General features: G+C 37.0%; 2 protein-coding genes and 1 long non-coding RNA gene across 7 annotated transcripts; 2 read left to right on the top strand and 1 right to left on the bottom strand.

Moving 5' to 3' along the window:
• Window positions 1-83: 83 nt before the first annotated feature.
• On the top strand, window positions 84-20,556 carry foxp3a (forkhead box P3a). 5 transcript variants are annotated; one of them, XM_036579274.1, is made up of 14 exons: window positions 84-134; window positions 485-619; window positions 6,974-7,092; window positions 15,797-15,960; window positions 16,066-16,156; window positions 16,304-16,472; window positions 17,687-17,785; window positions 18,062-18,149; window positions 18,237-18,305; window positions 18,415-18,562; window positions 18,980-19,056; window positions 19,163-19,264; window positions 19,591-19,712; window positions 20,291-20,556. In XM_036579274.1, exons 4-14 carry the CDS (start codon window positions 15,799-15,801, stop codon window positions 20,337-20,339), a joined length of 1,176 nt encoding a protein of 391 aa, XP_036435167.1. In that variant the 5' UTR covers window positions 84-134; window positions 485-619; window positions 6,974-7,092; window positions 15,797-15,798; the 3' UTR covers window positions 20,340-20,556. The 5 variants fall into 5 exon arrangements, with proteins under 5 accessions (XP_036435167.1, XP_036435171.1, XP_036435170.1 ...); XM_036579278.1 differs by having other exon boundaries at window positions 101-134; window positions 482-619; XM_036579277.1 differs by lacking the exons at window positions 84-134; window positions 485-619 and adding an exon at window positions 5,988-6,038.
• On the bottom strand, window positions 19,349-21,740 carry LOC118813761. The gene is made up of 2 exons (XR_005007677.1): window positions 21,632-21,740; window positions 19,349-19,683 (listed from the first exon to the last, which is right to left on the bottom strand). It is a non-coding gene; the product is annotated as an uncharacterized LOC118813761 (long non-coding RNA).
• On the top strand, window positions 20,819-27,400 carry tspy (testis specific protein Y-linked). Its single transcript, XM_036579272.1, has 7 exons — window positions 20,819-22,154; window positions 22,966-23,043; window positions 23,174-23,285; window positions 23,469-23,623; window positions 23,905-23,981; window positions 24,183-24,331; window positions 25,326-27,400. Exons 1-7 carry the CDS (start codon window positions 21,216-21,218, stop codon window positions 25,508-25,510), a joined length of 1,695 nt encoding a protein of 564 aa, XP_036435165.1. The 5' UTR covers window positions 20,819-21,215; the 3' UTR covers window positions 25,511-27,400.
• Window positions 27,401-27,480: the final 80 nt, after the last annotated feature.

Consider the following 27,480-nt stretch of genomic DNA (forward strand, 5'->3'; position numbering starts at 1 on the left):
CCCCCCCTTCCTCAATATCAGAGTTGGTCTGATCCACACTGACCACGCCCCCCTGATCCACTTAAAATACCACGAGCGTCTGTTCCAGTCAGGAGCAGAAATCCTGATAGTGCAGCAGGAAACGGGTTTGAAAAGTACTGCTATTATTATTAATATTATTAATATTACTATTATTATTACTAGTTGTAGGAGTAATAATAATAGTGGTAGTAGAAGTAGTAGTAATAGTACTAATAGAAGTAGTTGTTGTTGAAGCTAGTAACAGTAGGTAGTGGCAGTAATAGCTAGCAGTTTTAGGCTAGTAACATACCTAGTTAACTAGCTAGCTAATTATTGCTGTTGTCGTAGGCTACCTGGTCCTTGATGTGCACTTGCACAGGCAGGTTAACAACATTTCCAGTCTCCTCTGGTCGTTTGGTCAGAACTCCCACGTGATTAACTTCTTATTTAGACTCTTTTTCACTCTTTTCTAACTGTTCAGCAGGTTTCTGTGGACAGAACCGTGCTATTCCCTCAGACTAAACATGGAGGATCCTCCCCTGTCAGGTTTCCATAGAGCTCTGCGCCGCCGTCACTGTGCTGCTTGCAGGAGCAGCAGGTCTACTGTTGAAAAAACAAGGTGAAATTGCAAATGAAATGTGAAGTTATTGGGTTTTATCATTACAATGTAATAAGTTAACAGTGGGCCGTGTCATATCGTATTATACGTAGTATAATAACACCTGTACGCTTAAATATGCCCAGGGGCTAACAGTTCTGCTCCTAAAGTAATATAGAGGCTTATTGTTCTATCTCAGGGACGATTAGCTGTCAACAGATATTTGTTATCATTAAATATATCTTAGTGACAGGGGCTGAATGAGATTAAAAATGGCCTCTAAATCCAAGATAGCTTAATAAATTCAGCCACCTCCCTGCTAGTCTATAGCCTATACGAACTGATAAAGTAATGAGAACTGATAAACAAATGAGTTTATTAACCCCTTAAACTTGCCTATCTAGACGTCCAATTCTTACTGTCATAGCTGCATAACTTATGTATTAGTTTAATAGTAGTTACTCAATAATTTATTGTAGTCACTGCATAATTAGCCTTAAGATTAATAATGGAATGACAATCTTGAAGCACTGTGCAAACTTTGGGGAAGACACTTTTTAAAGTTACGCAAGATTTATTTAATATTGTGAGGCAGCAGGGTGGTTGTAAAAAAAGTATATAGCTCATATTATTGCTAATATTTCCCAACAATATGACACCAATCATACTGCGTTATCATTACAAACACACCACATGCACACTGAGCTGTGCCAAAAAGAGTCTCCATCAATGCTCAACCAGAGTTTAGTGAAGTTTTATTTGTATCAGCATAATGTGACTATTATCTATCTACATTGCAAAGCATCCACATATGTATTTCCTGTTAACATTATTGTTTGGGTTTGTGTTTTAATGTTGACATATAATAATTCCTAGTTTTTTGTACAACATCTGCAACTTTCATTGGTGTTAACATTGTATATGGGCATTAGCCTCTCAATGTTGCCACCTCTCCACTTGTCAGATTAAGTTTGCACACTGTCTTGAAGATAATAACTGCATGATAAGCCTTAAAATTAATAACTGACTTATAAACTTAAAGGGTTATGCTCATAAACTACACTCAGTTCATTCATGTTAGGGATAAGCTGTAAAGTACATTAGCAAACATTTTGCAGGCAGGACAAAAATGAACTTCAGTAATGGCTGTCTACTGCAAAACTCAGGAATGGTGTTAATTGTGTGTTGACCAGTGTTAAACTTACTGATAATTCTGCATGTCTAACACTCAACTGCTTACACAGCACGCAGTGGAAAACTGATTCTTGGAATGGAAATTGTTCAGCATGGTGACACATTATATGAAATGAATATGAAGAATTATAAGATATGATAGGCAGGTTTTTAAAATGCAGCTATATTTGGACAGACAGTTAAAACAAGAGTAATGGAAGAGAAACTGAAATATTTCCTGAATTTATCTGCATAAGCATAGTACTGTTTAAAAATACAACAGAACTACCAATTCTGGGGAAAACAGAACCATGACTAAAATACATGGACTCATGGAGGATTCAGGTGAGTAACAGAGATGCCTCTGGTTCAGCAAGCATTTTTAATCTGACCTTATTGCCCTATTAAAACAGTGATGCAGTACATTAAACACATGCTGATGTGTGGTCAAGTGCATGAAAAAAAGCAAAAAATATCATATTTTCATGTAGACAGTAATATTAAAAATATCTTTGCGGTTGTATAAAAAGTGACAGGAAAGGTGTTAATTGTGTGTAACTTACACTGAAATTTACTGGAAATATGCAATATTTTATACAACCCGAAAGAGACCAGGATTTACATATTTTCTTTATTTGACTATAAATGACTATATTTTCTGATATGTGCTACAGTTACCACTAGACAAATATAGTTTTGGTGGGCAGTTTACCTTGAATGTACTTAATAAGTAAACAAAATCAGTAAAGCGTGAGCACCTCCAGTCAAATTACACATTTTGTTGAAAATAAGTTATCATTCTCTAGAGGGAACAAACTTAAAAATGGCTTTTTCTGCTAATTTTAATGCTCTATTTCTATTAATTTGTTGAATTTAACATATTGAAAAAAAAAATAAATGTACAGTCGTGCGGTTGTATACAAAAGTATGGGTGCTCCTGGTCAAATTTGTAGTTTGCAATAACTTAGATATTGAATAGAACGCTGATTAGAGCTTGCAATTTTTCTTTGCAAAAACTGTAAAACTTACCAACACTCAAAGCTTTCAGCTGTTTATTTATTTATTTATTAATTATTTTCAATATATGCTTTTGACAGTAGTTTGGAAAAGAAAGCCAAATCTTAATCAGGGCAAAAGCTGCTCTTGTTTTTGCTAAATATAACCAAACTGGATAGTTGTTGTATGTTAACAAACCCTACAGCTTTTTTCATTGAAAACTATGCAGTACTTGGGTGAAGGTGGGGTATATCATTTCAAAAACCTTAGGTTTGAGTTTACTTTCACTTTTTTGTATTTTAGAATAATACCAAAGGATCTTACTAAATATTATGTTTGTCTTTTAAAGGCTTATTCTGTCTGCCACCCAAAAATGTGACATGAAATGTAAGCTAAAGAGAAAGCCCCCTACTATAGATCTGTTTGTAGATAAGGTTAACTATTTGCTCTAAATGGAGATGATGATGCTTTTACAGAAAGAAAAAAGCAGAAAGTACCAGAGGGAGAGGACTTTTTATATAGCCCATACCTCAAAAACAGTACAATATTAATGTATAATGCATTCTTATAAAGATACTAAAGCACTGTATATCTACATATGCACACTTGTATACTGTGTAGATGTCTGTGCCTGATCTGAAACCTACCTTCAACCTCATGTTTGTTCCTGTTCCAAAAAATGACAAAAAATAAAGTTATAAAAAGGTAATTTATGCAGTATCAGTGGAAGTAAAAAAGAAAAAATGTCCTAAAATTTTTGGTGAACAGTGCAAGCAAAACTTCGGATCAGAAGAATGATAGACTGTAACTAAATGAGACATAAATATGTATATAAGACATAAATATACATGATGGGAAATATAGTCTGGAAAAACATTAATGTTGCATTTCTGCTGACCAGTGTTGAACTTACTGATAATTCTGCATGTCTAACACTCAACTGCTTACACAGCACGCAGTGGAAAACTGATTCTTGGAATGGAAATTGTTCAGCATGGTGACACATTATATGAAATGAATATGAAGAATTATAAGATATGATAGGCAGGTTTTAAAATGCAGCTATATTTGGACAGACAGTTAAAACAAGAGTAATGGAAGAGAAACTGAAATATTTCCTGAATTTATCTGCATAAGCATAGTACTGTTTAAAAATACAACAGAACTACCAATTCTGGGGAAAACAGAACCATGACTAAAATACATGGACTCATGGAGGATTCAGGTGAGTAACAGAGATGCCTCTGGTTCAGCAAGCATTTTTAATCTGACCTTATTGCCCTATTAAAACAGTGGTGCGGTACATTAAACACATGCTGATGTGTGGTCAAGTGCATGAAAAAAAGCAAAAAATATCATATTTTCATGTAGACAGTAATATTAAAAATATCTTTGCGGTTCTATAAAAAGTCACTATCATATACAGGTATCCTGTGTAAGAATAGTAAACCACTTAGTTTTAAGATTTACTGAAAAATTTAAGATAAGGAGGAAAGAATAATTAAAAAAAAACAAATAAGAACAAATGACACTAATATACATATCTAATACTAATACTACTAATCTGATCATTGCTAATATCTAGTGTCCGTCTAATAACTAATACTAATCTGACCATTTTTTGACATCATTTGAACACTGCAGCCACCCTTACATTGTGTGAATAAATGGTTAAAACATTTCATGATGGGGGACCAGTAAAAATGCTTCATAATTACTTAGAATAAAATCACTTTACGTTAATTTACATTATAAGTGAAGAACATTTTTGCCTTCTGTAAATTCATCATTTTGAAGATGTTTTAAATCTCTGTGTTGCACTTATCCACCTAAAGAGGAATAGCTCTTCCATAGAATGTTACTGAAGCTCTTCTGTCAGATGTTACTGAAGCTCCTTTATTGAACACGATTGAAGCTCTTTTGTCAAATGTTAGTGAAGCTCTCCACACCGTTAGTTCACTTATTCTCCTGAAATGATTAAAAGTAGGGCTGTGTAAGAAATACAATATATGCATTTTCTCAAAAGAGATATAAAGCAAACATTTAATGCTACATTGTTTATTCTGTTTGCATTCACACACTAGTAGAATAAACAGTAATGTCTTTAAAGCAGCTTCAGATCTTGTGTCACATTAGAAGCTACTTTTTTCTCTCTGTTTAAAGAGGTGCTAAATTGTTTAGTCTTAAGTCTTACATGCTACAACTTGTGTATTTGTGATGTACAGTCGTTGAAAGTGACATATTTAATATTAGTGATAATAACTCCATGCAACTTATTGCAGAAAACAAATTTTTCTTCAAGATCATTATCAGAGAAAACTAAAGCATGTCCAGATGCGTTAGTTTGAGAATGCTATTAGCGAGAAAGAACCCTTAAGAACAGTCTGTTCATCAGAACATACAGACCAACAACAGGATGAACCTGTTTTTTCCTGCATTCTGAATCAATCTGACATGGTATGTTCAGATGAACATGGGCTTATTCTCCCCCCATTATTGTACCGCCCATAGAATCACGTCACATACCCCGTAAATGGACTTTCCAAACACGTAACAGGTTATTTTCTGTGTGTTCTTGTTTTCCGAAATGTTCCGGAATGGCCTTCCCCATTTTTTTGACATGAAGGGGACTTGCAGAATTGTGTCCATTGTGTCAATTATATAAACTGTACTAAACAGAATAAACAAGGGATTATTGATGTGTGCTCGGCAAAGTCTCAAGCTTTATAACAGTTTTCGTAGTTTAAGAAGATACAGAATGTTCTTTTAGTGAAACTATGATGGAATGATTTTAGCAGCAGCCCCTTAATCTTCCACATCAGTGAAAATCCACTGGAGACAGTGTATACAGTGTATGTGGCTTCACTCGTAAGTGGCAAATTGCGTAATATTGCTACTAATTTCAAATCTATGACAGAAAATTTCGTTCCATTTAAAAGAATTTAAAAGAAAATTTTCATTCAGAGGATGTGGGATGTTTTAAAGCTCTCACAAAAAATGTACAGGATGCACTTTCTGCGAAATTCAGTGAAGTTCTGTGAAATACGCTTACATTTGGTACGTGCCTACACAAAATATTAAAGCAGCACATACACGCACACACACACACACACACACACACACACACACACACACATATTGATGTTCCAATTTCCTCTTAAAATGTCACCGTGAAACTTATAAAAGGTTGACCTAACCTAACCTAACCAGTACGTATTCATCAAACCATTCGACCAGTACTTACTCAACCACATGTTTATTTGCAGGCAAGGTAAGTCTCCCATTAGCACTATATTTGTATTTGTAGCATTTGGACCACACACTTTTGTTGAATTCTTTAAGTCTATTCTTTGTTTATATTTTAAAATGTGTTGGTTTGAAAAGATTATTTGAACCATGTTTGCTGTTGCTTCTCTTTAGGTAAAAAGACTGTTTGTCTGTTGGCAAACAGGTTGTATTTCTATAAAGAGACATTTTTAATATCTGGAACTTTATGAATTTATACTTTTACTCATGCTCTGGAAGAACGTAAATAGATAGAATGCACGACGTAGGCAAAATGCATTGGGCACAAAACAGAAAGGAAAAAGTGGGACAACTGTGCTTGGTTTACCTCAGCAATAGAAGATGAAAAGATTAAAATAACCCGGATATATGAATTAACCCCTTAAACCCCTTAAAACGGCCTGTATGTGGGCCCACACTGCAGTTAATTAAATGAATAGGCCACATCTTACTCTTAGAATTACATAACTTGTATATTATTTTTCTAGTAGTCTAGCAAATAATGTATAGTAGTTACTGAATAATAAATGTTAAGATTAATAAATGAATAATAAGCCAAGAGTTCAGGGGGTTAAAACTCAGATTGACAACGTTTAATTAGGATTTTGATTTCAACATTGCTGATTCAAAGATGTAAAAATGAAAATAAACTTGCTATGGGAACTATGGGATGTAGCTGTCATAACATTCATAACATTAAAATAATGTTTAAAAAATGATCTGACAGACAATTTTCAGTATATGTAACCATGCTATAGAGTCATGCAGTCATGGATATCTCCTCAGTCCATCTTAGATTAAAAAGTCACACAATGTTGCAATTTACACACACAAATGAGGTCATGGTGGAGCATCTTGCATCTTTTCTCCAAACTCATTTACTGGAGAACTCAACCTATGTTTTTTTCTTCCTGTTGAAAGGACCCATGGTGTGTTTTCCTTCACTGCGGAAAGACTGAAACCACATTGAGACTGAGAAACTGAGTGGGAAAGAGAGAGAGAGAGAGAGAGGAAAAGAGAAAGACAAAGAGGAGTGGGAGGTAACATTGACATACTTCTATTTTGACAAATGCTTACAGTTATAATAGTATTTCCATCATCATGCTTGGTAGACCCGAACTGCGGGTTATGAAATTAGTTTTCCTTAGCAGTGGAAGATCACTTATGTGACAAGGCAAAAGGTAAGTTACGAATTCTGAAAATGTGTGTGATGTGACTTGAAACCGTGTAACACGAAGAGCAGTCTCTCGGTCTGGATGAAATAGTCGCAGCAAAAAAGGTATTTTTAAATAAACTAGCAAAAAAGTAGATTATGTACGCTAATGTTATTGCTGTAGCCTGGATTGTTGTTAGGTTAAGATGGGTAGCATCCTTTCCAAGCCTAGTAGAGCTACATATAAATGTTGTATTCTATTCTGTTCTAGCGAATAGATTTTGAAAGGACTCCATGGAACAGCATGTACAGCACAGAGGATCCCGTTAAATATTGGTCTTAGTTTTTCGATTAAATGTTCAAAATCTTAAAATCCTATGCAGTATACTTAGGAATTGCAGACTTGAAAGGGAGAAAAACTGCAGGTACATTAGTGTCTAATGTGACAGAAGAAGTGTAGTGACAGACGAGCCCAGTCCTGGATTCTGCAGACATACTGCATATTAAGAGTTCACTTATACAGTCATACGCTAGATAACCATCTCAAATAGTCAGCTCAGTTAGATGTATACATTTACACAGAATAGCTGCTTGTGCAACGGGAAACCTAGAAAAAAATATGTACAGTTAAGCTAGAACAAAAACAAAAGATGCTAATCTACAAGCTTACTTTAGCAGATGCACAGTAAATCCAGCCTGGGTCTTCTTGCTCTGTTCGGATGATTGAAAACATAAGACTGCAAAGGTATATTCCAGATGACGGACAGAAGTCTAAATCGCTTGCTATATCCGCTCTAGTTTGTAGGTGAGAGGAAATAATCAGGCGTCTGGAAAAATAAATGCTCTAAGACTCTCGAGTGGGAGCACTCTTCAGATGACTCTTCAGCATGATATAAAAAGCTACATACAGCTGTTAAATGTGGGCAATGAGGTCATCAATTGACACTTTCTGTACCGTATCTGAAATATTACAACATTAATTTACAGATCTGAGAAGCGTACGAGAGAAATGACATGGTTAATGAGACTTTTTTTATCTTTTTTGTCTGATTTATAGTTAGAGATGTAATTCGGCTTTTGGACAGAAGTTTATTCATGAGGAACAATTAGAATGCTGTATCACTGACAAAAGTACCGGGTTTTTGTAGGAAGTACTGATATAATGCTTTTATAAAAGCAAACAGTCATGCTTGACAATCTGTAATTTTACATTAGAAGTACAGTTGTGACTGGGCATTTACACCACAAGCTCAGTGCCTTTGTATGTGTCATGTGGATGAATATCTTGATCAAAAGCAAACTAGTCAAAAAAAGATAAACATCTTCTACATTTGCTGTTACGGACCAGCCGAAGGGTCCAGGCTTCCATTCCTCCGTCCTGTCATTTAATAATCACCCAGACATTTTGCATTGTTTTGCATGTATTTACTGACTATCTAGTTAACTTATATATAAAAGATAAATAATAATGCAGTTAAACTTGTTTTAAGGGCTGACGTTTGTTTGAGGCCTGCAGAATATTTGATGCGTAGATATTTTGTATTAATTTATCCGTCAATTATTTCGTTACTTGCCTGCCACACAATCAGCTGAGAAATGCATATTACACGAAATTGCATTGTTTTCCATGTATTTATTGACTAATTAATTCATGTCTAATTAATTTATATATAGTAAATATATAATATTAGAACCCAGTTCAGCATGTTTTAAGGGCTAATGTTTGCTTGAGGCCTGCAAAATATTTCATGCATAACTTCGATATTTTTCTGATGATTTAGCCATTGATTTATTTAATTTCTGATTTGGTTGCCACACATCTTTGTTTTTTGGATATAGTTTAAAGCTGTTTCTGGCATCATGTCTATTTAGGTTAATACAGGGCTCATATTTTAAAGAAGATTTCATACCTTTTCAACAGAGGTAACATAATGAATAGACTGCGAGAGCTGTATTCAGACTGAGAAATGCATATTACATTTCACTTAGGTGAATGACTCGTATGCTCAAAATGCAAACTCTCATATTGGAAGAGTAGTAAATTAACCCCACTTTTATGTGTTTAAATTGTAGTGCAAAGCTAAAATATGCATAATAGTACTTATTCCATAAATATGCAATCACAAACACTGAGCCCAAATTAAGTATTAAATGTTGAATAATGAATTTGGTTATATTAAAACTAGTTATTTGATCAAAAAATATTGGAAATGCACAAATAATTATTTAAAGAAAGATTGTTAATGCTGTGTTTAAAAGGTGTACTTGAGCTTTGTTTTTTGGTTTTTTTTTTGCATTATTTTGACAGTGAATTCTGTGAGATTGATCTGTGTAGAATGTGCATAGGAACCTGAATGAGTATGGAACAGAATGTTATTTAATAATGCCTTGTTTTTGTTAACGTTGCGCAGCAGATTATGGCGCTACATGAAAAACTGCAGTCTTTGCACTGTAACTGGAAATAGTACTTTTAGTAAAGACCGCAACCAAAAGTTTCTTCTGCCGCAGTCTCATACCTCAGCTGAGAACATTTGGCCATCTGCGGATTCTCGAACATGAGCCGCTTGTTTCTGCTGCTTTGCTATCTCAGTGGCATTTAAGCCTTCAGCTTATCGTTCTGAAACTCTTCTCTTCTGGATGTGGTGTTTGTGCTTTGGATCATTATCTTGCTGAATGTGTAACCATGCTTTAGCTGTGATCACCACTGCTACCCATTGCACTGTTCATTTATAATTGAAATAACAGTGTCCATGTTAAATATAAGGTTCTGTGTTTGATGTCTGTAAAAAATGTCAGAAGTCTGGACAATCATACAGGTGCTTTACAGCAAAAATCAGATGAACGTTTATGCTATTAGCAAGCAGCAGTTTCTTTGCTGCTTAGCTATGAATTAAAATTTCTTTCAGTGGCTTTCTAGTTGTAGAGTCATAAAAACTGACTGGTGAAGGTGAAGGAGGCCCACAGATCGTTTCTGTCTGCCTTACTTTTGGAAGGTTTTGGCAGGATGGCATTCAGAGCCATAATTTCATTTGGAAAACATTTGAGACAAGGGCAAATCTTCCCAATCATTGAGAGGCTTGGAAATTACTTTGTATGGCTTTCCATAACAGTAAGATATAAACAACGTTTTTGTGGTGGAAATGTGTTTAGATCTTGCCTATGTATGTATCTGACATGGATGCCAACTTTTATGGTAAGATACAGAATGATCAGAATTTACATTGCCTGTGAGGAGAATCAAGCACTGACCTGAATTATTACTGTAATTGGATTATATAGGGTTTTTGCTAGATAGGACAGAAATATTTTCACACATGATTTTATTGCCTGAGTGCAACCCCCAAAGAGCTGAGCACTATTCAGAAAATCACACAGAGGGTAAAGTTTTTTTTGTTGTTTTTTTTTTGTTTCAGAAATGGTCTTGTGTAGGCCATTTCCACTCATCTAGATTGTTATCAGTGATCTCATATAAAAATAATAATGTGCAGTTGTTATTCTCATGCCATTTTGTAACACATGCGTCACAATATTAGCTATTTACTAAATGATGATGCTATGGATGTACATTTCTAGTAATAGAAACATTGCATTATTTTTACTTTCTAATGTAGTTTTTTTCTGGAATTCTACATAGTATCCTCATTTTTGACGCTAAACTTCTGTATGTAAGGATGAATAATGCGACAACATAAATTAATTATGACCAAACTTGATATGTTTAATAATTTCCTCTTACAACAGTGTTTATAGCATGCATACATTTTCTTTATGTTCTTTTTTCAATGCACTCCTTCACCCCTTAGACACCCACAAAACAAAAACCTTCTCCTCTGATTCTTCTCTGATTCTGGCAAACTTGAAAAACCCCCAAGGTAAAAAAAAATACTGACATTTATCGCTGTTGATGTGGTTAAATGTCTCTAAATGTCACCTGTTACCTGTTAGACAAGGAAGACACAAACTTGTGCATGATTACATGCTTAAACGTGTACAGTAAACCACAGCAGCAACACTGCTCTACAATCCAAAGGTGAAAGCATTTTTTTTCTTTTTCTTTCTTCTTTCTTTTTTTCATTTATGGTTTGGAGATGTGGATATTTGAGAGTTAAGTTTAGGGATGTTAGATGTTTTTGGATAGTGCGATGAAGTGTGATTAACCATTTCCAAACCTTTTCTCAAGGCAGCCCTGTATTTGCAGTTAGTATTCAGTTCATGCTTCAGTAATAGTATATTAAGTTAAAACAGATGTGCTTGTGTTGGAATTGAACAGATCCGTGCAATGGCCGAAGTACACCGAAAAGGAAGAGGAACTAAGTCTGTATTCTTCTAACTATTATTATCAATAACTAAATGCTTATTTGAATTTATTGTAATATTTAGTAGTGTCAAAGTTAACACATTATTAACATGCTGACTTGGTAAATTATCAACATGACATTTTTTTTAACACCATTAACACATTTTCCAATTTGATAATCCATCTGCAGTTTCATCCTGAAGCTTGCATGCTGTATATTGCGGTGACTAACTCCATGACTTTAGCCCTGTTTTTCAAACATGGTTCCAGTTATTTACAGCTACTGTCATATTGTGAATTTGTTTGTCACCTAAGTACATCACGTTTGAGACGTCATTTACAAGCAAAACACAGTCAAAAAGCACCAAGCTAACAAAGACAATAGCAAGTCAATGAACACCAGACTAGCAAAAGCAATAGTAAAGTGGAAAGCTACAGTTGAATGCAAAACAAAACGTAGTGTAGCAGTATGAGAGCAAGAGGCTACAATTGTGGACATGCAGCCACTGCTGCTCTCCCTGGACATTGCTGAGGAAAAATGGAAACTGCGTTCAGTCTGTTTTTTATGTTCACCATGTGTTCACGTGATTTTTATGTTCAGTTCACGGGAAGCCTCCGTTCACATGATGAACAAAAAATTTATTAAATGATTGAGAGTAATGAAAACGTTCTGATAAAACTTACTTTGTCCACTGATATGGAGCCCTATGCAAGAGTCTGAACACCCTGTTCAAAAGTTTTGTTGTTATTGCTGTTCCTCTACAGGGAACAAACATAAATATGCATTTTTCAGGAAATTTTAGTGCCCAATTTGTAGGGGGAAAAAATGAAACATAAAATATACAATTTTTGCACAGACCACATTTTTTTCCAATATGTAAAATTCAGCAAATTGTTCTCCGTACTGCGATGGACTTGCGACCTGTCTGAGGTGTATCCTGCCTTCTGCCCAATGACCGCTGGGATAGGCTCCATCACCCCCTGTGATCCTGAAGGATAAGCGCTCTAGAAAGCAGTGTGTGTGTGTGTGTTCTCCGTAGAGGATGTGTTAACTTATTTTCATTTTGAAAATCAACAAAATGTGCCGTAAACTTTGGAGTTAATTGAACTTCTAGTAGTAAATTAAAAGAACAAGAATCTGTGTTTTAGCCTTGTCAACTTATTATTTGAAGTTCAAATAACTGAAAATTTGAAGGCAGCTTGAACTCTAACTTTTTAAGTTTAAACTCAGTTTTTTGTATATCAAAAAGCACTGCTGTTTAAATGGAAAAACTCTCTCTTTGCAATTCAATCTAAACCTCACGTGTTATTAATCAAATATCAAAATATTTAACACTGGAAATCAACCAGTAGAGTTACTGCCCTGGATATTGATATTTTCATACTATAACATTCCTGGATTCTACAGGTATGTTTTGGCTGGCAGTATACCAAAATCAGATAACAAAGGTTGTATAATGAGAGTGGCTGTTGTTGTAAGCAAACAGAGTCTCTGCTCTTTTCCTCGACCGCGGGGGCCCCACGCAGGCGGATGCGTGTGTCTTGCTTCCATCTGCAAGGTTTCCTGTGGTCCACAGGTTGCTTCCCTCGTCATCGGTTTAGAGCACACCTGTGCAATACCACAAGAGCAGAGAAGCCACGGATATGTGCATGATTTCTCCACTGTGTCTGGAGAAAGTTCAGCATGAGCAGTTGACGTAACACAAGTAGGACCCCTGGAAGCAGCTTATGTGGTTTTGGTTGATGTTTAGGCTGTGTTGAAGTAGAGCATCCATCGAGAGGTTTCACGGGCTCTGCTTCCTATTTCATCCAGGAATGGTAAAGATATGAAAAACATCAATATTGGAGGTCAGTGACTCTGTTGTTATAAACATGAGTGTGCTTGTGAATTTATTTGCACTGTGTGTTTTGCTAGTAAAAACACATTATAATTGTTTGCAGAACCTTCTGAAAAAGTGTGATGCTTCCATATACATACATATGAGCTTATGCAGTACATATGATATACATATGAGCTTATGAGGAACATATTGGAGTGGATATACAGCATTTTGGAATGAAATATACACAACGTGCTTGTACAGTTGAGTGATTATTCAGAAAATAATATTTGTCCTTTTCATTTTTTTTACTTTTATGTTATATTATTTTTGCACTTGTTTTCAATAATATAAGTACAGTGTTTCAAATTAGTGTGTGTGGCTTTAAGTACAAATCGTCTTTTGAGTTTTACTACTCAAAAACAAACTTCTTCTTAATACACTTTCTAATTGTGTACTTTTTTATTTCCACATTAATTACAGAATGCCTGCTGAACTTTTAGATAGATGTACATTAACCCTAAACCATCAACAATTTAAATAATTGTAATCATTAGGTATTTTAATTATAAATTATAGGTTTATATAAATTATAAGTATAAATTTATTATTGCATTGACACCTGGATGCCTGCAATCCCAGGTTCCCCAGAGTAGAACAGAATAGTTTGGCAAAACTCTTATTCCCCCCTTGCTGTAATTAATGTGATGACAAGTTTGGGTACTGACATTGGCTTCTTTAGATAGCTTTGGAGCTACAAGGCTAATAAGTAGTGGAAACTTATAGCCATCTGTCAGCATTGGGCAGATTGCATGCCCAAATCATTTGCCTCACACTAGAACTTTATCAGTTTACAGTTTTATGGCAATATTTATTGTTATCGTGATAAATTACATCACAATATGTCACAATATACTTTGCTGAGAATATTGAGGATATTGTCAGTATTGAAAAATCACTTACCAACTGCATGTTTGATTACAAAGAGAGAATAATTAGTCCTGTTTAATTAGATCTAGTGTAGCACAGTGTGTAAAATGTTAAATTCATAGTTTTTGAAAGATAGAAAATATTTAAATTCATAGTTTTTGATACTATTTTTAAAATGTGGCTCTCTTTGTCTGTTCTGATTTAACAGACTTGAGAAAAAATAAAAATCGTTACACGTCTTGTATGGTAAAAAACTTTTTGCCATGTCGCCCACCACTACCTCAAACTATGAGTTGTTAAGTCAGTCTGAAATGGATTTGCGTATCGTCACTGTCCAAAGAAACCAAGTATCTCCATTTTTTAAGATTTTTATTTTTCTGCATCGTTTGAGCACAACAGCTGCACTTTACATTGCGTGAAAATTTCTCAACATTTGCTTGGAATAAAATCTCTTCATATAAACTTACAATAAAAGTAAAGTATGTTTTTGCCTTCTCTTTTAAAGTTGCCATTTTGGAGATACAGGTCTTCTTTGGTCAGTAATATTATGTGCTTTCTAACACTGAATGTTATCTTTTAAGATGGACAAACCTATGGACAAAATTCAAGATTCAAGTTTCAAATTCAAGATTCAAGATGTGATGATTTTTATAGATAACAGTATGTCATAGAGTGTCAGAAAGCAAATACGCAAGACTTTTTGAGACTTAAGATTGTAATCAAGACCAACTTGTTCGAGCTCAAGACAAGTCCAAAACTATGAGCGGTCAAGAATGAGAGTCTAAAGGGGGCCAGGACCCAATAAAGACCCCCCAAAACATTGAGTCCCCTTTTGAGGACCAAGCCATAACTAGTCTTTGCTGTCAGTACAAGAAAATGAAACACAAACAGTAAAAATAATTTGATAGGTTGAGTATGAGTCAGTGTGCATTGGTGACAGCAAAAAGACAGAAATATATATGATTTTATTTATAATAATTATAATTATATATATAATTTTGGTGGTAGTAGACCTTGGTCAAGACCAGAAGCTAAATTTGGTGAAGCCAATGGCTGAGACCAAAACAAATCAGAGTACAATGACTGTTGAGTCCAGGACAAGTCCCACAGACAATAAAAAAACATCCTGAGTCTTGGCTCAAGTCTGAAACTGAATTACTAAAACACTTGATGGTCTTAACAAGCTGTTTTGATGAACTAGCATGCACTTCGCACTGTGCTAATTGGTGTGCTATAAGCTTCCGTTACTTATAGCTACACAAGCCTTGTAGTGCCTGTGCAGAGGCAAAATAGCATTTGAGGGAAATTTGGGGGAAACTGTGCATTAGATTTTTCTTCAAATTTAGGGTTACCAAATTTTTTTCAAAAAGGAGGACACGGAGGGCAGGTAAGCCACAGCAATGCCAAATCCTGGACATTTGAGGCACCTTAGAAGTCCTGGCCAAATACAGTCACCCTACCAAAACAACAGTTTTAAAACCACTGCTCATTCACTATCAGAATGGCTTGAAATTACAGCTGGTATATGTGATGTGTGTGGACAGTTATGCTTCGTAATGGTGCTGGAACGAGCAGAGGACGGGATGACAGCAGTGCCCAGCAACAGCTTCAGCATGCGGAGGAAGAGTCCTCTGAGCTTTCCAGATCACACCTAACGTCATCAGTCAACAGTTCACCTTTGACCTCACCCCAGTGCCTCATCACTAAGGTAATCAGATTCATTTGGAGTTATTTATAGTGGTTATACATTTTGAACATAATGCAGAAAAAAGCATATCCCAGTAACCTCAAGCCACTTGTTCTCTGTGTCCAGAATACCAGTGATAAAACCAACAAGCAGCATTTGCAGTTCAGTGTGTCGAGGCCTTCAGTTTTACGCAAGGGCAACCAGGTTCTACCACAGGGTACTACCTACATTAACCAGTCTTCTACACTTCAGTAAAATGAACCACTTACCACTTTAAGCTAATTCTGCTGCTACAGTATTGTTGTAATTAAACAAAAATATCTAATAGAAACTTCTTACCATTCCTTCTGAACATATTCCACAGCTTTGTCCAACCAGTCTGGTCTGGGAAACTGGCCTACCGAGATCGTGTGTAAGGCTGAATTTGAAAATAACCTCTCAGTGAACTCATCGTCTTACAACACAAACACTGCCTGCAGAGACAGTGCATCTGGACCAAGTCCCAGACAGAGCACACCAGAGTGCCATACAGAGTGAGTCAAAAAGGAAATCTATCTTATAATCCTGCAAGACATACATGTGCTTAAATTCACTCAAGTTGTGGAATACTAGCTTATAATAGCTTTTTCTTGGTTTAGCTCTTGTCAAAGATTCTGTTCTCCAGTCAGCTTTCCTTCTAATGCATTGCCATCAACACTTTCACACAGTTTACCCCCATTCCAAACTGATATTTCTGCTCTCTCGTTAGAAAAAATCTTGTTTAACTTTCGGTCCAAATGTTCCATTTGATCACAACAAAAACGTCATATGATCATTTTTAATCATTCTAGTGAGAAAAATCCGCAGTATCTGGTAAGTTCAGGATATATCTGTTGTTCCAGACTGTAAAGGCAGATTCAGATTACATTTCCAAAAGCCGAGTATCCAAGTATAATATTCAGCGACCAGCACCATCAGAAATTCACTGATCAACATAAACATGATATTTGGCTCCCTAGCACAATTTTTAGCTGTCTGGCCTCCATCTGCATTAGCCAGCTTGTGGGGGAGTAAAAAAAAAAACATTTTCAAACAGCCTGCCCTCATATATCCGTCACAAAGCAATTGTAGTTTTTCAAAAGTTCCTCCCACCTTAAAGATACATTGTCTGAAGGGGTTTGAAGTTTATAATCCAAATCTGACTCTCAGGACTATTGTGGCTGTAGGGTTTGAGTAGACATGTTTACAACAGATGTAGCAGTGGTTATATTTTTCATTGTGGCTTGAGTGTCCCTTCAAATTTAAGGTTGTTGGTTGGATTATGTGAGATTTGTCCCCTACATTTTAAGGGGAATAAATGGTTAATTGTGCTAACACAGTGACTCTCAAAACAAGTCTCAAATGTCCCAGCACACCTGAAGCCATCTGCTGAATACCTGGTTCAGTTGTCTGGGGGAACTGGGTAAGGGATAAACATGGACTCACTGGAGGGCCCTGAGGACTAAGTTGAGAGCCACTGCATGAAAATGCTGTCTACATTGAGACAACCTAGAAAATTGCTCCGTTCCCACTTAGTTTTCTACATACAGAACAAGCATTTGATTTTAGACACAGTCCTTTATATAAGATTTCCTACAGTGCCTTTTTCTGTGTCTCTCTTGGGTAACTCATTGTATGATATTCCTTTTTTTGCACTCTGACCTTTTCTCCCCTATTCCTTCTCTTTCTGTTCCTATGTTGTCTTGTCTTCATCTTTTACTACTGAAAGACTGCCACAGGTAGTCTTAGAGAGCTTGCTGTCTGCCAAAGGGATATGTCGCTGGCCAGACTGTGAAGAAGTATTCAAAGAATACACACACTTCTTGAAGTGAGTCCATTACGTGACATTAAACAACTAATTTAATCTGTGCTAGGTACAGTCAGTTTTTAAATCCTTATTTCAGGTAACATCATGGGCTTGCTGTTGTAGTTTCGTAGTTTATCTAACATATTTTGCCAGCTGTAAGTAGGCTGTAAAAAGATTATGGCTTCCTTTTCAGAGCCCATAATATTATAACAGTTACCTAGGCAGCTAGCTTTTTGAATTCACATATGCATGTTAATACATTAATAATCTTTATTGTTTTGATTGTATGGTCAATAGACATCTAAATTCTGAACACCGCCCTGGGGACAAAACTTTTGAACAATGGAGACGGCAGAGAGATATTGTAAAACAAATTGAGAATCAGGTAGGCACACACAGTTTGAGGAAATATGTTAAATTTCAAGTGTTATCAGCAAAACTGATACTATTTGGTCGGTGTCACTTATTGCAGTTGATTGTGGAGAGACAAAGACTACAGGCCATGTACATGCATCTGTTTGACATAAAATCTTGCACTGAGGTAAGTGCGACATAATTAATGTTGCTGTAAGCCTCCTAAAATGGATGTCTACACACAATATAGACAGTGCTTATGCATAAAACCCATGTTCAATACTCTCTGGCTGCAGAACAACCCCAGTTTGAAGCAGTCCAGCAGTCCTTCAGGAAGCCTACAGGCCTGTGAGAGTGTGACCGGTCTTCAGGGTGGTAACAGAGTCCCTGCTGAAATGTTACCTCCAGGATACTGGCAGATCCCTACCTCACAGTTCATACCAGGTTAGATAAACTCAAATAACTTAAGAGGCTAAGCTACAGCCTATAGCCAGTTAAAACTTTACCTTGTAAATACACAAAATTTGCACTGGCATGTTTTTATTGACAGACCAGATGCCAGAACTAAATCAAGAGTGGGACTTCCGAAAAACTAGAGGGGGGGACGGGCAGTGCATCCATGTGGCAGAAGAAAATATACATATTTAGGGCAGAAATCTATGTTAGACCTACACCAGTGGTCCTTGTAGCATTTAGGAATCCCTAAAATGCAGCCAAGCATGCATGGCTGCTCACCATTATAGAAGTTTGTACAAAATAGTGGGTTTAGTGAGGCACAATGATTTATTGGTGGGGCATTACCCCACAAAATGACTCCCTGACACCAGCCCTGTAATTAAGTAACGTGCTGTTATTCTATAGGAATTATCCCCAGCATTGAGTGCTACAAATACACGAACATAAGACCACCATTCACCTATGCCTCCATGATAAGATGGGTGGGTGAGCGCTGCCTTTTCCTTTCCCATATTATGCATTTTCTTACTGACAGACAAACATTGATTCTTTTAACTTTAAATTAACTGAGTGTCTGGTGTGATTTAGGCCATTCTGGAGTCTCCAGAGAAACAACTAACTCTGAATGAAATCTATCACTGGTTCACACGCATGTTCTGCTACTTCCGTCACAACACGGCCACGTGGAAGGTGAGCCTCACCACACGAGTGCACTTGTATTTGTCCCTCCGTGACTCTGTACCCACAAGCAGATGAATTCTAAAACCACAGCCATCAGTTCACACTAATCAACATCTTTAATTCACATGAGAATTGCTGACAGTTACAATCATGTGACAGTTTAATAAATGATACTAGGTAGAGTGTTTGGCTATAACTGTACTGCAGAACAAGTATATAGAGATATCTATATAATCTAGCCCATAACAATAATTAGATTAAAAAAGATTTCTCTATTTTGTGGTGATTTTGTTTTTTTTTGTTTTGTGGTAATTTTGTTCTGCTCCCAACAATAGAATGCTGTTCGACACAACCTCAGTCTTCATAAGTGCTTTGTCCGTGTCGATGGAAGAAAGGGCTCTGTTTGGACAGTGGATGAGGCAGAATTTCTAAGGAGAAAAGGGCAGAAGTTACACAGGTACCACTCTAGTAATGGTTCAATATCATAAAACTCAAATGTGATACATTTTGTTCTGCCTTTTACAGCATGAGTAAGAATATGTGTTTGGCACAAGTGAGGTGTTAGTAATGGACGTAGTATCAATTATAATGACTTCCAGTCATTGATAGCCATGTGCCAAAATTCAGTAATAATCTCCCCATTTTAGGCTAACAAGTTGCAGTTACACTAATGATATGAGGTCAATTAAGACCACTGAAAAGCAAAAAAAAAAAAATACTATGTTATTATACAAAGTTCCATAATAGAAGTATTATTTAAATACAGAAATACCAAAACTATATTTTTTATAAGTACGTTTTTGTTTTTTTAAATATTGTGATAATATTATAAACCTTGCTAAAAGTTTAGGTAGTCATCATATTCAGTAGGTTGTATAACTTTTACATCAGCACATGCCTGTGTCATTCATGTATATATGTAAGACTGAAGTGGACTATGGGCTAATGTAAATAATGATAGTAGTAATAATAATAATAATAATAATAATAATAAAGCACCGTATGATTAACTACTCTTCATCTTATTTTCTCTAGGGACCAAGATATGAGTTGGGTGGCACACTATTCCATGTTTTATTCTTGAAATTGTATTCTTCAGTGCTTAGTCACCTTCTGAGTAACCACCACCAAAACCTCAACATGTCTCTTTCATTAAATATATTAGAGCTTTCTGATTTTTAATCAGCTTCCCTTCCCTTTGACCTGCTAGGCCACTGAAGTGTAAGCTAAGCTAAGAGCTTTTAGCTACACAAGCATGTTCTACATGCATAAAATACTAAGGTTGAAAATGTTTCTGTTAATGTTTCATTTAACTAAAAATGAAACTGTTGATTTTGTTTTGCAAAATAAAAATATATGCAATTTACACGATCACGGTGCACGTTGTTTTTTTTTTTTCTTTAAAACAAAACAATTCATTTGAAATTTAATTGATTTCCGAAATCGGCTACAAAAGCGCAAAGGTTACGCATTACTGATGCACTAAATGTGCGTAATTTATTCGTTCTGCTTTACGATTGGTTGGATAACGTTTGCGCGGCTCGGTTCAGCCAATCAGAGTTTTGTTTTCCTGCTTCGTATGAAAAACAACGTAGCTTCAGACAAATGGCGAACGGAAGGACGAATTATAAACAAATGGGGGGAATTGGAAATGACTCTGGAAATTGGAAATGCTCTGCGCTTTAAGTAAAAGAGTTTTTACTTTTGTATCTGATATAAACTGCAATACTACGACGGCGTGGACGCCAGCGCTGGACATTTGGAGGGTTAGCAGAGAGCTGGGCTGAGCTAGGCCTCTGAAATTTACGCAGACTGTGGGGTAAACTGCTATGCAAACGGGTTTAGCTGGTTCGCTAATAAACAGTAACGTTCAGATAATCAGGGCGAAATCCTGTATAGTTACAGCGCAATTAAATCAGACGTTTTAACACCGTTCGAAGTGGCTTTTGTGCATACTAAAATGAGTACAGCGTCGGACAGCAGTAAGCCGTTCGAGTGTAAAAAGCGAAGCGCCAGCCCGAGGCGGGAATCTGAGCTGGGCTGCCCGCTGTCAAAGCACTCGAAAGTGGGCGAAGAGGAGGAGGAAGGTCCAGTTAGAGTGACCGCTTCATCTGAACGCGCTGACGGAGACGCTGCTCCAGAAGAGAAAAGTGAAGCCGGTATTTCTGGACAGAAATATAGAGATGACAGCGCGAAAGTAGCAGAAAACCGGAGTGAGGCTGACGGTTCATCTGGTTCAACGGAAAAACCTGAAGCGCAGGAATGCGGCGCTGAAGCTGGACGAGCGGAAAGGGGCTGCGAGCCCTCAGCTTCGCCCGAGAAGGAGCGATCAGATTCAGCGGCTTTCGCCGCAGCCGAGGCTCTTGCGAGTCTCACCGGCGGCGGGGAGGGTCGCAGTCACGACCACTCTAAAGAAATGCCCTGTTCGTCTCGGCAAGCGCTGAAGGATAAGGATGGATCCAGTCGGCCCGGCTGCTCCGCTAAGGAGAGGGAGAGGGAGAGGGAGAGTGGGCGGCACGCCGAGGCAGCGGTAGCGGACAGCTCTTCATCAGTGCTGGGCGGCGCTGAACGAGACGACGGAGGAGAACAGGATGAGGAGGAGGAAGAAGAGGAGGATGACTCGCTCGCCGGCTCTTCATCTACGGCCAGCTCCTCGGTTGCGTCTGACAACGAGGAGAACGAGGACGGTGAGTGTGCCATCGTGGCGGTGAGGATGGCCCCCGAGGTGCGCCAGTCAGTGGCGCTGCTTGCGCAGGTGCAGATGCGGCTGGACGCGCTGGAGAAAAAAGGAGCCCGGCTCCACCAGCGCCTGGAGCTGAAACTGAGCCGCCAGCGGCGCCCTCACCTGGACCAGCGCAGCGCCATCACTCAGACCATCCCGGGCTTCTGGGTTACAGCCGTATCCTTTACAACCACTTAGGCTACAGCTTTATTACACAGTCATTCCCGTGAAGGCTTCTTATTCAGTAACTGCTGTGAAAGTCTTAGGAAAGTTGTGTTGTTGTTAGGGGTGTAAAGCGTTTCTCAGCTCTGGTCCTGGTGTACTACAACTCTCCATGACTTATTGTTTTCTTTGCTCTAACGTACATAATCCAGCTAATCAGCTAATTTAGAGGGATGTACGGTTGGAAGGAATCGTGGATTTCCATTTCTCACTTATAAAACTACTAGCAAGATCATTTGGGCCGTGCCATGGTCAGAACATCAGTGTGGTACAAAGTGATGCAGTTCCTCTCAGTGATGTACAATAAATATGGTTGATACAGTCAGTAATCATATTTTATGCTCCACAAAAAGCATTTTTACGTTGAGCATTTAAGCTCTGTTTAATTAAAAAAAGACTTCAGACAATAAATATTATCTTTCAACTTTTCAGCTACTGTCTTTTAGCTTGTGGTATGGTGTATGTACATGGGATTGCTAGAATTGCAAGATAATTTTTAGAATCAAAACTGCTGCATCCAAAATAGTCTAGAACCAAGAACTTAGAAATTGTAATAAAGCTGAGACAAAGCCTAACACTTTTTCATCACATGCTTTGTTCCATATTACCTGTGCTCAATTGCTAGAAAGTTTTGGGGTTAGTTGAGAGGCAGCACCAAAAGTTTAATCGCAGCATTTATTTTCTGGGGCATAATTTTTATTAATTAAGGTATGATTTTGTATTATTTAGCAAGCATATCTTGTTTACTTAACTGAGAACCTTATAGCTTCTCAACCACCCACACCTATCAGCACACATCGATGAGAATGATGAAGATGCTCTCAGCTACATGACCAACTTAGAGGTGAAGTACCCAGTGCTGTTTGTTTGACTGTGTAGTTCCTCCGAAAATTGTTTTGCCGCATAGCTAAAAGCTTGATATATTTTACTGAGCACTTACATTTACTGTGTTGTTGCTTCAATGTCTTGTGCAGATTGAGACTTTCAAGAATAACAAACTTGGCTACCGAATTTGCTTCCATTTCCGGCGGAATCCATTCTTTCAGAATAAAGTAATAGTGAAAGAGCTTCACCTTGGAATGGGAGGTGAGATCGCCAGCAATGCAACAATGTACACAATCACTCAAGTTCTGTTTTTGTCTGTAGCATAACATCTGTATGAGGATCATTTTAAAGAGAAGGTTCTTGTAGTGTGTAATATGTTCAATAGGTTCATAGAGCATTGTCATTTAATTACTTTGTTCATTGTACCATTGTCTTTCTCCCCAGGGTCACCAGTGTCCTTCTCAAACCCAATTCTTTGGCACCGTGGGCAGAATTTGACAGGAAATGGAGAACCAAGGCGAACTTCACGAGGAGTTTATCAGAGCTTTTTCCACTGGTTTAGTGACCACAGCAGTCCTGGGAGAGATGACATAGCACAGGTACAGTGTAGCTGGTGTGCTGGAAAAGTGTAGTGTCCTGTTCTAGAATACATCCTCAAGATTTTTATATAGTACAACAACTCAGACACTAAAAAGACTAGGCATGATAATGTTCATGAATGTGAGGTACATTAGTAGGATATTCCTCCAGCATAGGCCTACATTTGTAAGTAGAGAAAAAAGAAAAGATAATACAAGGCCATGCTGTGTAGGAGCTGGTCCTGTAGGTTAAGATTCAAAAATACAGATTTATGACATACTGTGTCTCTTATCTGCTGTAGATCCTGAAGGATGATCTGTACAGAAACCCTCTCAGGTACTATCTGACCCCACTATGGGAGCCCCGACAAAATGGCAGGTAATAAAACACTCACTTGGTATGGCTCTTCAGACTTAGACAAAAATCTTGTCTTGCTTTATGCATTTTTTGTGTGACCTACTCAAATTTCAGTATAATATAGGACCTTTATTTTGTTTATGATGGTATTGTGGAGGTAATCATTTAGTCATTCACTCAGTCATTTCACGTTTTAACTTGCTGCATAAATATTTTTGACAGCACACCCAAACCACCAGACAACAGTAATGGAGACGAGTGTGTGATAATCTCAGACTCAGATGATGACCAGGAAGTGGTCAACCAAGACAAACGGCAGGAACGGGAAGAAGAGGATGACGATGGTGATGACGACGAAGCTCGAGTTGCAGGTGAGGAAGTGAACTTGGAGTTATCTGTAAGTAGCAATTATTGAATTAATTTCAATAATGTTCAATAAACTATATGCTCGGTTTTGGTTCCCAGATTTCAATTATGTTAAGTATTTGTGGAGATTTGACTAGGTCAAATCCCATGGCTGGGAGTCCAGGAGAACATAACTGGCTCTGCTCTCTTGGTGGGAAGAATGGTCATGTTTCCTCATCCTTCTATTGTTACATGCAGTGCTGCTGCGTGAGTGGCAAACTGAAAAGACATAATGCCTGGCTTTATGGGTCTCAGTGGAAGCATGTTTTAAAAGAGCTTATTGTATTGTTTTACATGATGTAAGATTATTGTCTAAATTACATAAATAGTTCCTCTGTTACATTTCGTGGAGCATTGAATAATTTCCTGAAGTATTGTAATCTAATTTAATTACTGTGAGGTCAGCGATTTACACCCCCGCTTACCAAATACTGGAGAAATTTTTCTTCAGTACTGTATTAATTTAAAAGATTTACCAGAGCATTAGTAACATTGAATGCTTGTGTTTTCGCAATTACACTCATTTTTCTTAGGCTTTTAAGCCCAAAAAAAGAATATTTTCGAGAGAGAAATCATAATTTTTTACTTCTAAAGGCCTCGTTATCCTTCACGCAGAAACGATGTTTGCCCGTCCTCAGTGGTCAATATGATGAAATTGTGGAGAAAATTCACAACTGCAGCCGTCATGTGGAGGCTTCACTCCCTGTGACACACACATGGCAGAGCTGAATGAAGTACACCACAATGCATGTAATTGGTTGATGTAAATGAAGTGCGCCATCATTTAAAGATGGATCAGCCAAAACAAAACCACAGAAAGTATGCAATCTTGTAATTTCACAAAAATACTACAGTACTAAAGTGTGTATGAATGTTTGTCCACCCCTGTCTACTACTAAACTACTAGAGAATTAGCAGTAAATAATCCTCAGAATTCTGTTCACCACTCTTTTTTTTCAGGGCCTGATGACAGTGATCAAGAGGCAGGAGAGTCCTCCTTTGAGGAGAGGGAGGAAGAGGAACTGGACGTAGAGGAGGTGGATGACTCGCGTGACTCAGCTGGCTGTGAGGTCAGACGACAGGACCAGGAAGAGGAAGATATTGACGTCAATGAGGTTGAAGAAGAGGCGGAAGACGAAAGCTAATAACTACATAGAACATGTTTGGTTTTAAGCAGATAAAGCTCATTTAGATGTTTTCTTCATGTGTATGAAGAAGTCATTAGGGCATTGTTATGGCAGGTTACATGAGGTAGCTATATCGTGTCTGATATTTCAGGGTGTGCTGTTTGTACATCCCGATACTTCAGGATAAAGTACATCTTTAGAGCGAGGTTGGATCTTGCAGTCATTGTAGATGTTACTGAAATTTCCTTGCAATATTCAGCTTTTTTGTATTTTTTCAGCTGTTTTAAGCACAGAAAAGACCGCTGGTTGCACAGATAACACAAGATGACGTCACATCATTAACATTGTCTTACGTGATAATGGATAGTAAAAGATCTCATTTAAATTAGATTTTTCAGGACTGTTTCATATGTATTATGTACAGAAGTAATTCCTACATACGTCTTGAGGCACAGCCTCTACATTCTTCCCTTATATTGAAGGTCTTATTGTCATGCCAAGTGACAAAATATAGGATTCAACAGTCATTAGTGTCCAAACTTGTGTCAAGGCTCAAATTCCAGATACATTGTTTCTCTTAATTAATCATTTATTTTCAGCTAGACTGAGAACTACTGTAACTGAGTGATTGTGCCCTGTAGAATATTCCTGCGTTCCCATGGCATTGTTGTTTTTTTGTTGGCATTTTACAAACTGTTTACTGCATAAAAAATTAGACCCACCAGCCTGGTTCGGGGTTTTTGTACACAGAATTAGATTACCTCTATGCATAACAGTTTATACGGATAATACAGCAAAATAACTTTTAACCAGATTTGTTATTTGCAAAATAGTTCACCACAGTTTTTAAGGAACTTGTGGTAATTATGCTTGAGGGGTGCGTTCTAAACAAATGTAAACATTTCAGATGCACTTAGTTCTGAACCAAAACTGGACCGCTCAGGGATGTTTATTACAGTGGCTTTGTTCCATAGATGTTTTTTTTTTTTTTGGTGTAATAACCAGATGTGTTTCTTTTTTCATCTTGATCTCACTTGTTAAACTTTATGTAGTATGTAGGTATTTTCAGAAACCTAACTGCAGATTTACGTTTTTTTTATTTTGTCAGCATAAGCAGCTAATAACCTGACACTTCTCCTGCCATGCTGCAAATAATAATCCTGTCCGTGGCGCGGCTCTCAACATCTACTAGTGTCGGTTTCAAATGTTTTCTAATAGATGTCAGCACACTGTCATTACACATGCATGAACATGCTATGAGCAGTCACAAGCTACAATGAATAGTCATGTCTATCATTTTACCATGTAAATATATATATATATATATATATACACAACAAAACTCATTAGTGCAGATTTATTCATAGACTGTCCTACTTATGTGTTACTGGATGTACATCCATAAAATACGTTTGTATGTCTGAATTAGTGCGGAGGTAAATTCTGTAGTGACATTGTAAGCTTCTTTTCCCCCCATTAACGTTTTTATTAATAAGCTGTGTTTTCTTTTTTTCTGTTGTAGTCATCATGTTTCATGTTTTTTTATTTATTGTTTTCTGTAATTAATCAACTTTTAACCCAGTATATCATCATGTCATCATCTTTGTGGTTTGGAAAGAACTGATATTTAACTTTTGTTTGGTGAAACCTTGAAATAATGGACGTAACTATAGCATTTTGTTCAGTTTTCCTCTAAAGCCAATGGGATTTACCCTAAGTATGATCCCCAGCCCTAAAGAAAGGGTTTATAATTTGCTAATTTTTCAGTTTTTGAAATGGATTTGACCTAAAGTTCCAGAAATGAAAGCTATTTTTGTGTGGTAAATTTTATAGCATAAAAATAATTTTGAAATATATGGTATGGTTTGTCTTTTGTTTTAAAATAAAGTCGTCATGCTTTTAAATGAGGATGTTGTACAGTGCAGTCTTTTCCCTCTATACTTACTGAAAAAGACTCTAAAAACCTTAAGAAAAACCATGAGTAATAG

The sequence above is a fragment of the Colossoma macropomum genome, unplaced genomic scaffold (genome assembly GCF_904425465.1).
Source record: "Colossoma macropomum unplaced genomic scaffold, Colossoma_macropomum, whole genome shotgun sequence".
Classification (NCBI taxonomy): domain Eukaryota; kingdom Metazoa; phylum Chordata; class Actinopteri; order Characiformes; family Serrasalmidae; genus Colossoma; species Colossoma macropomum.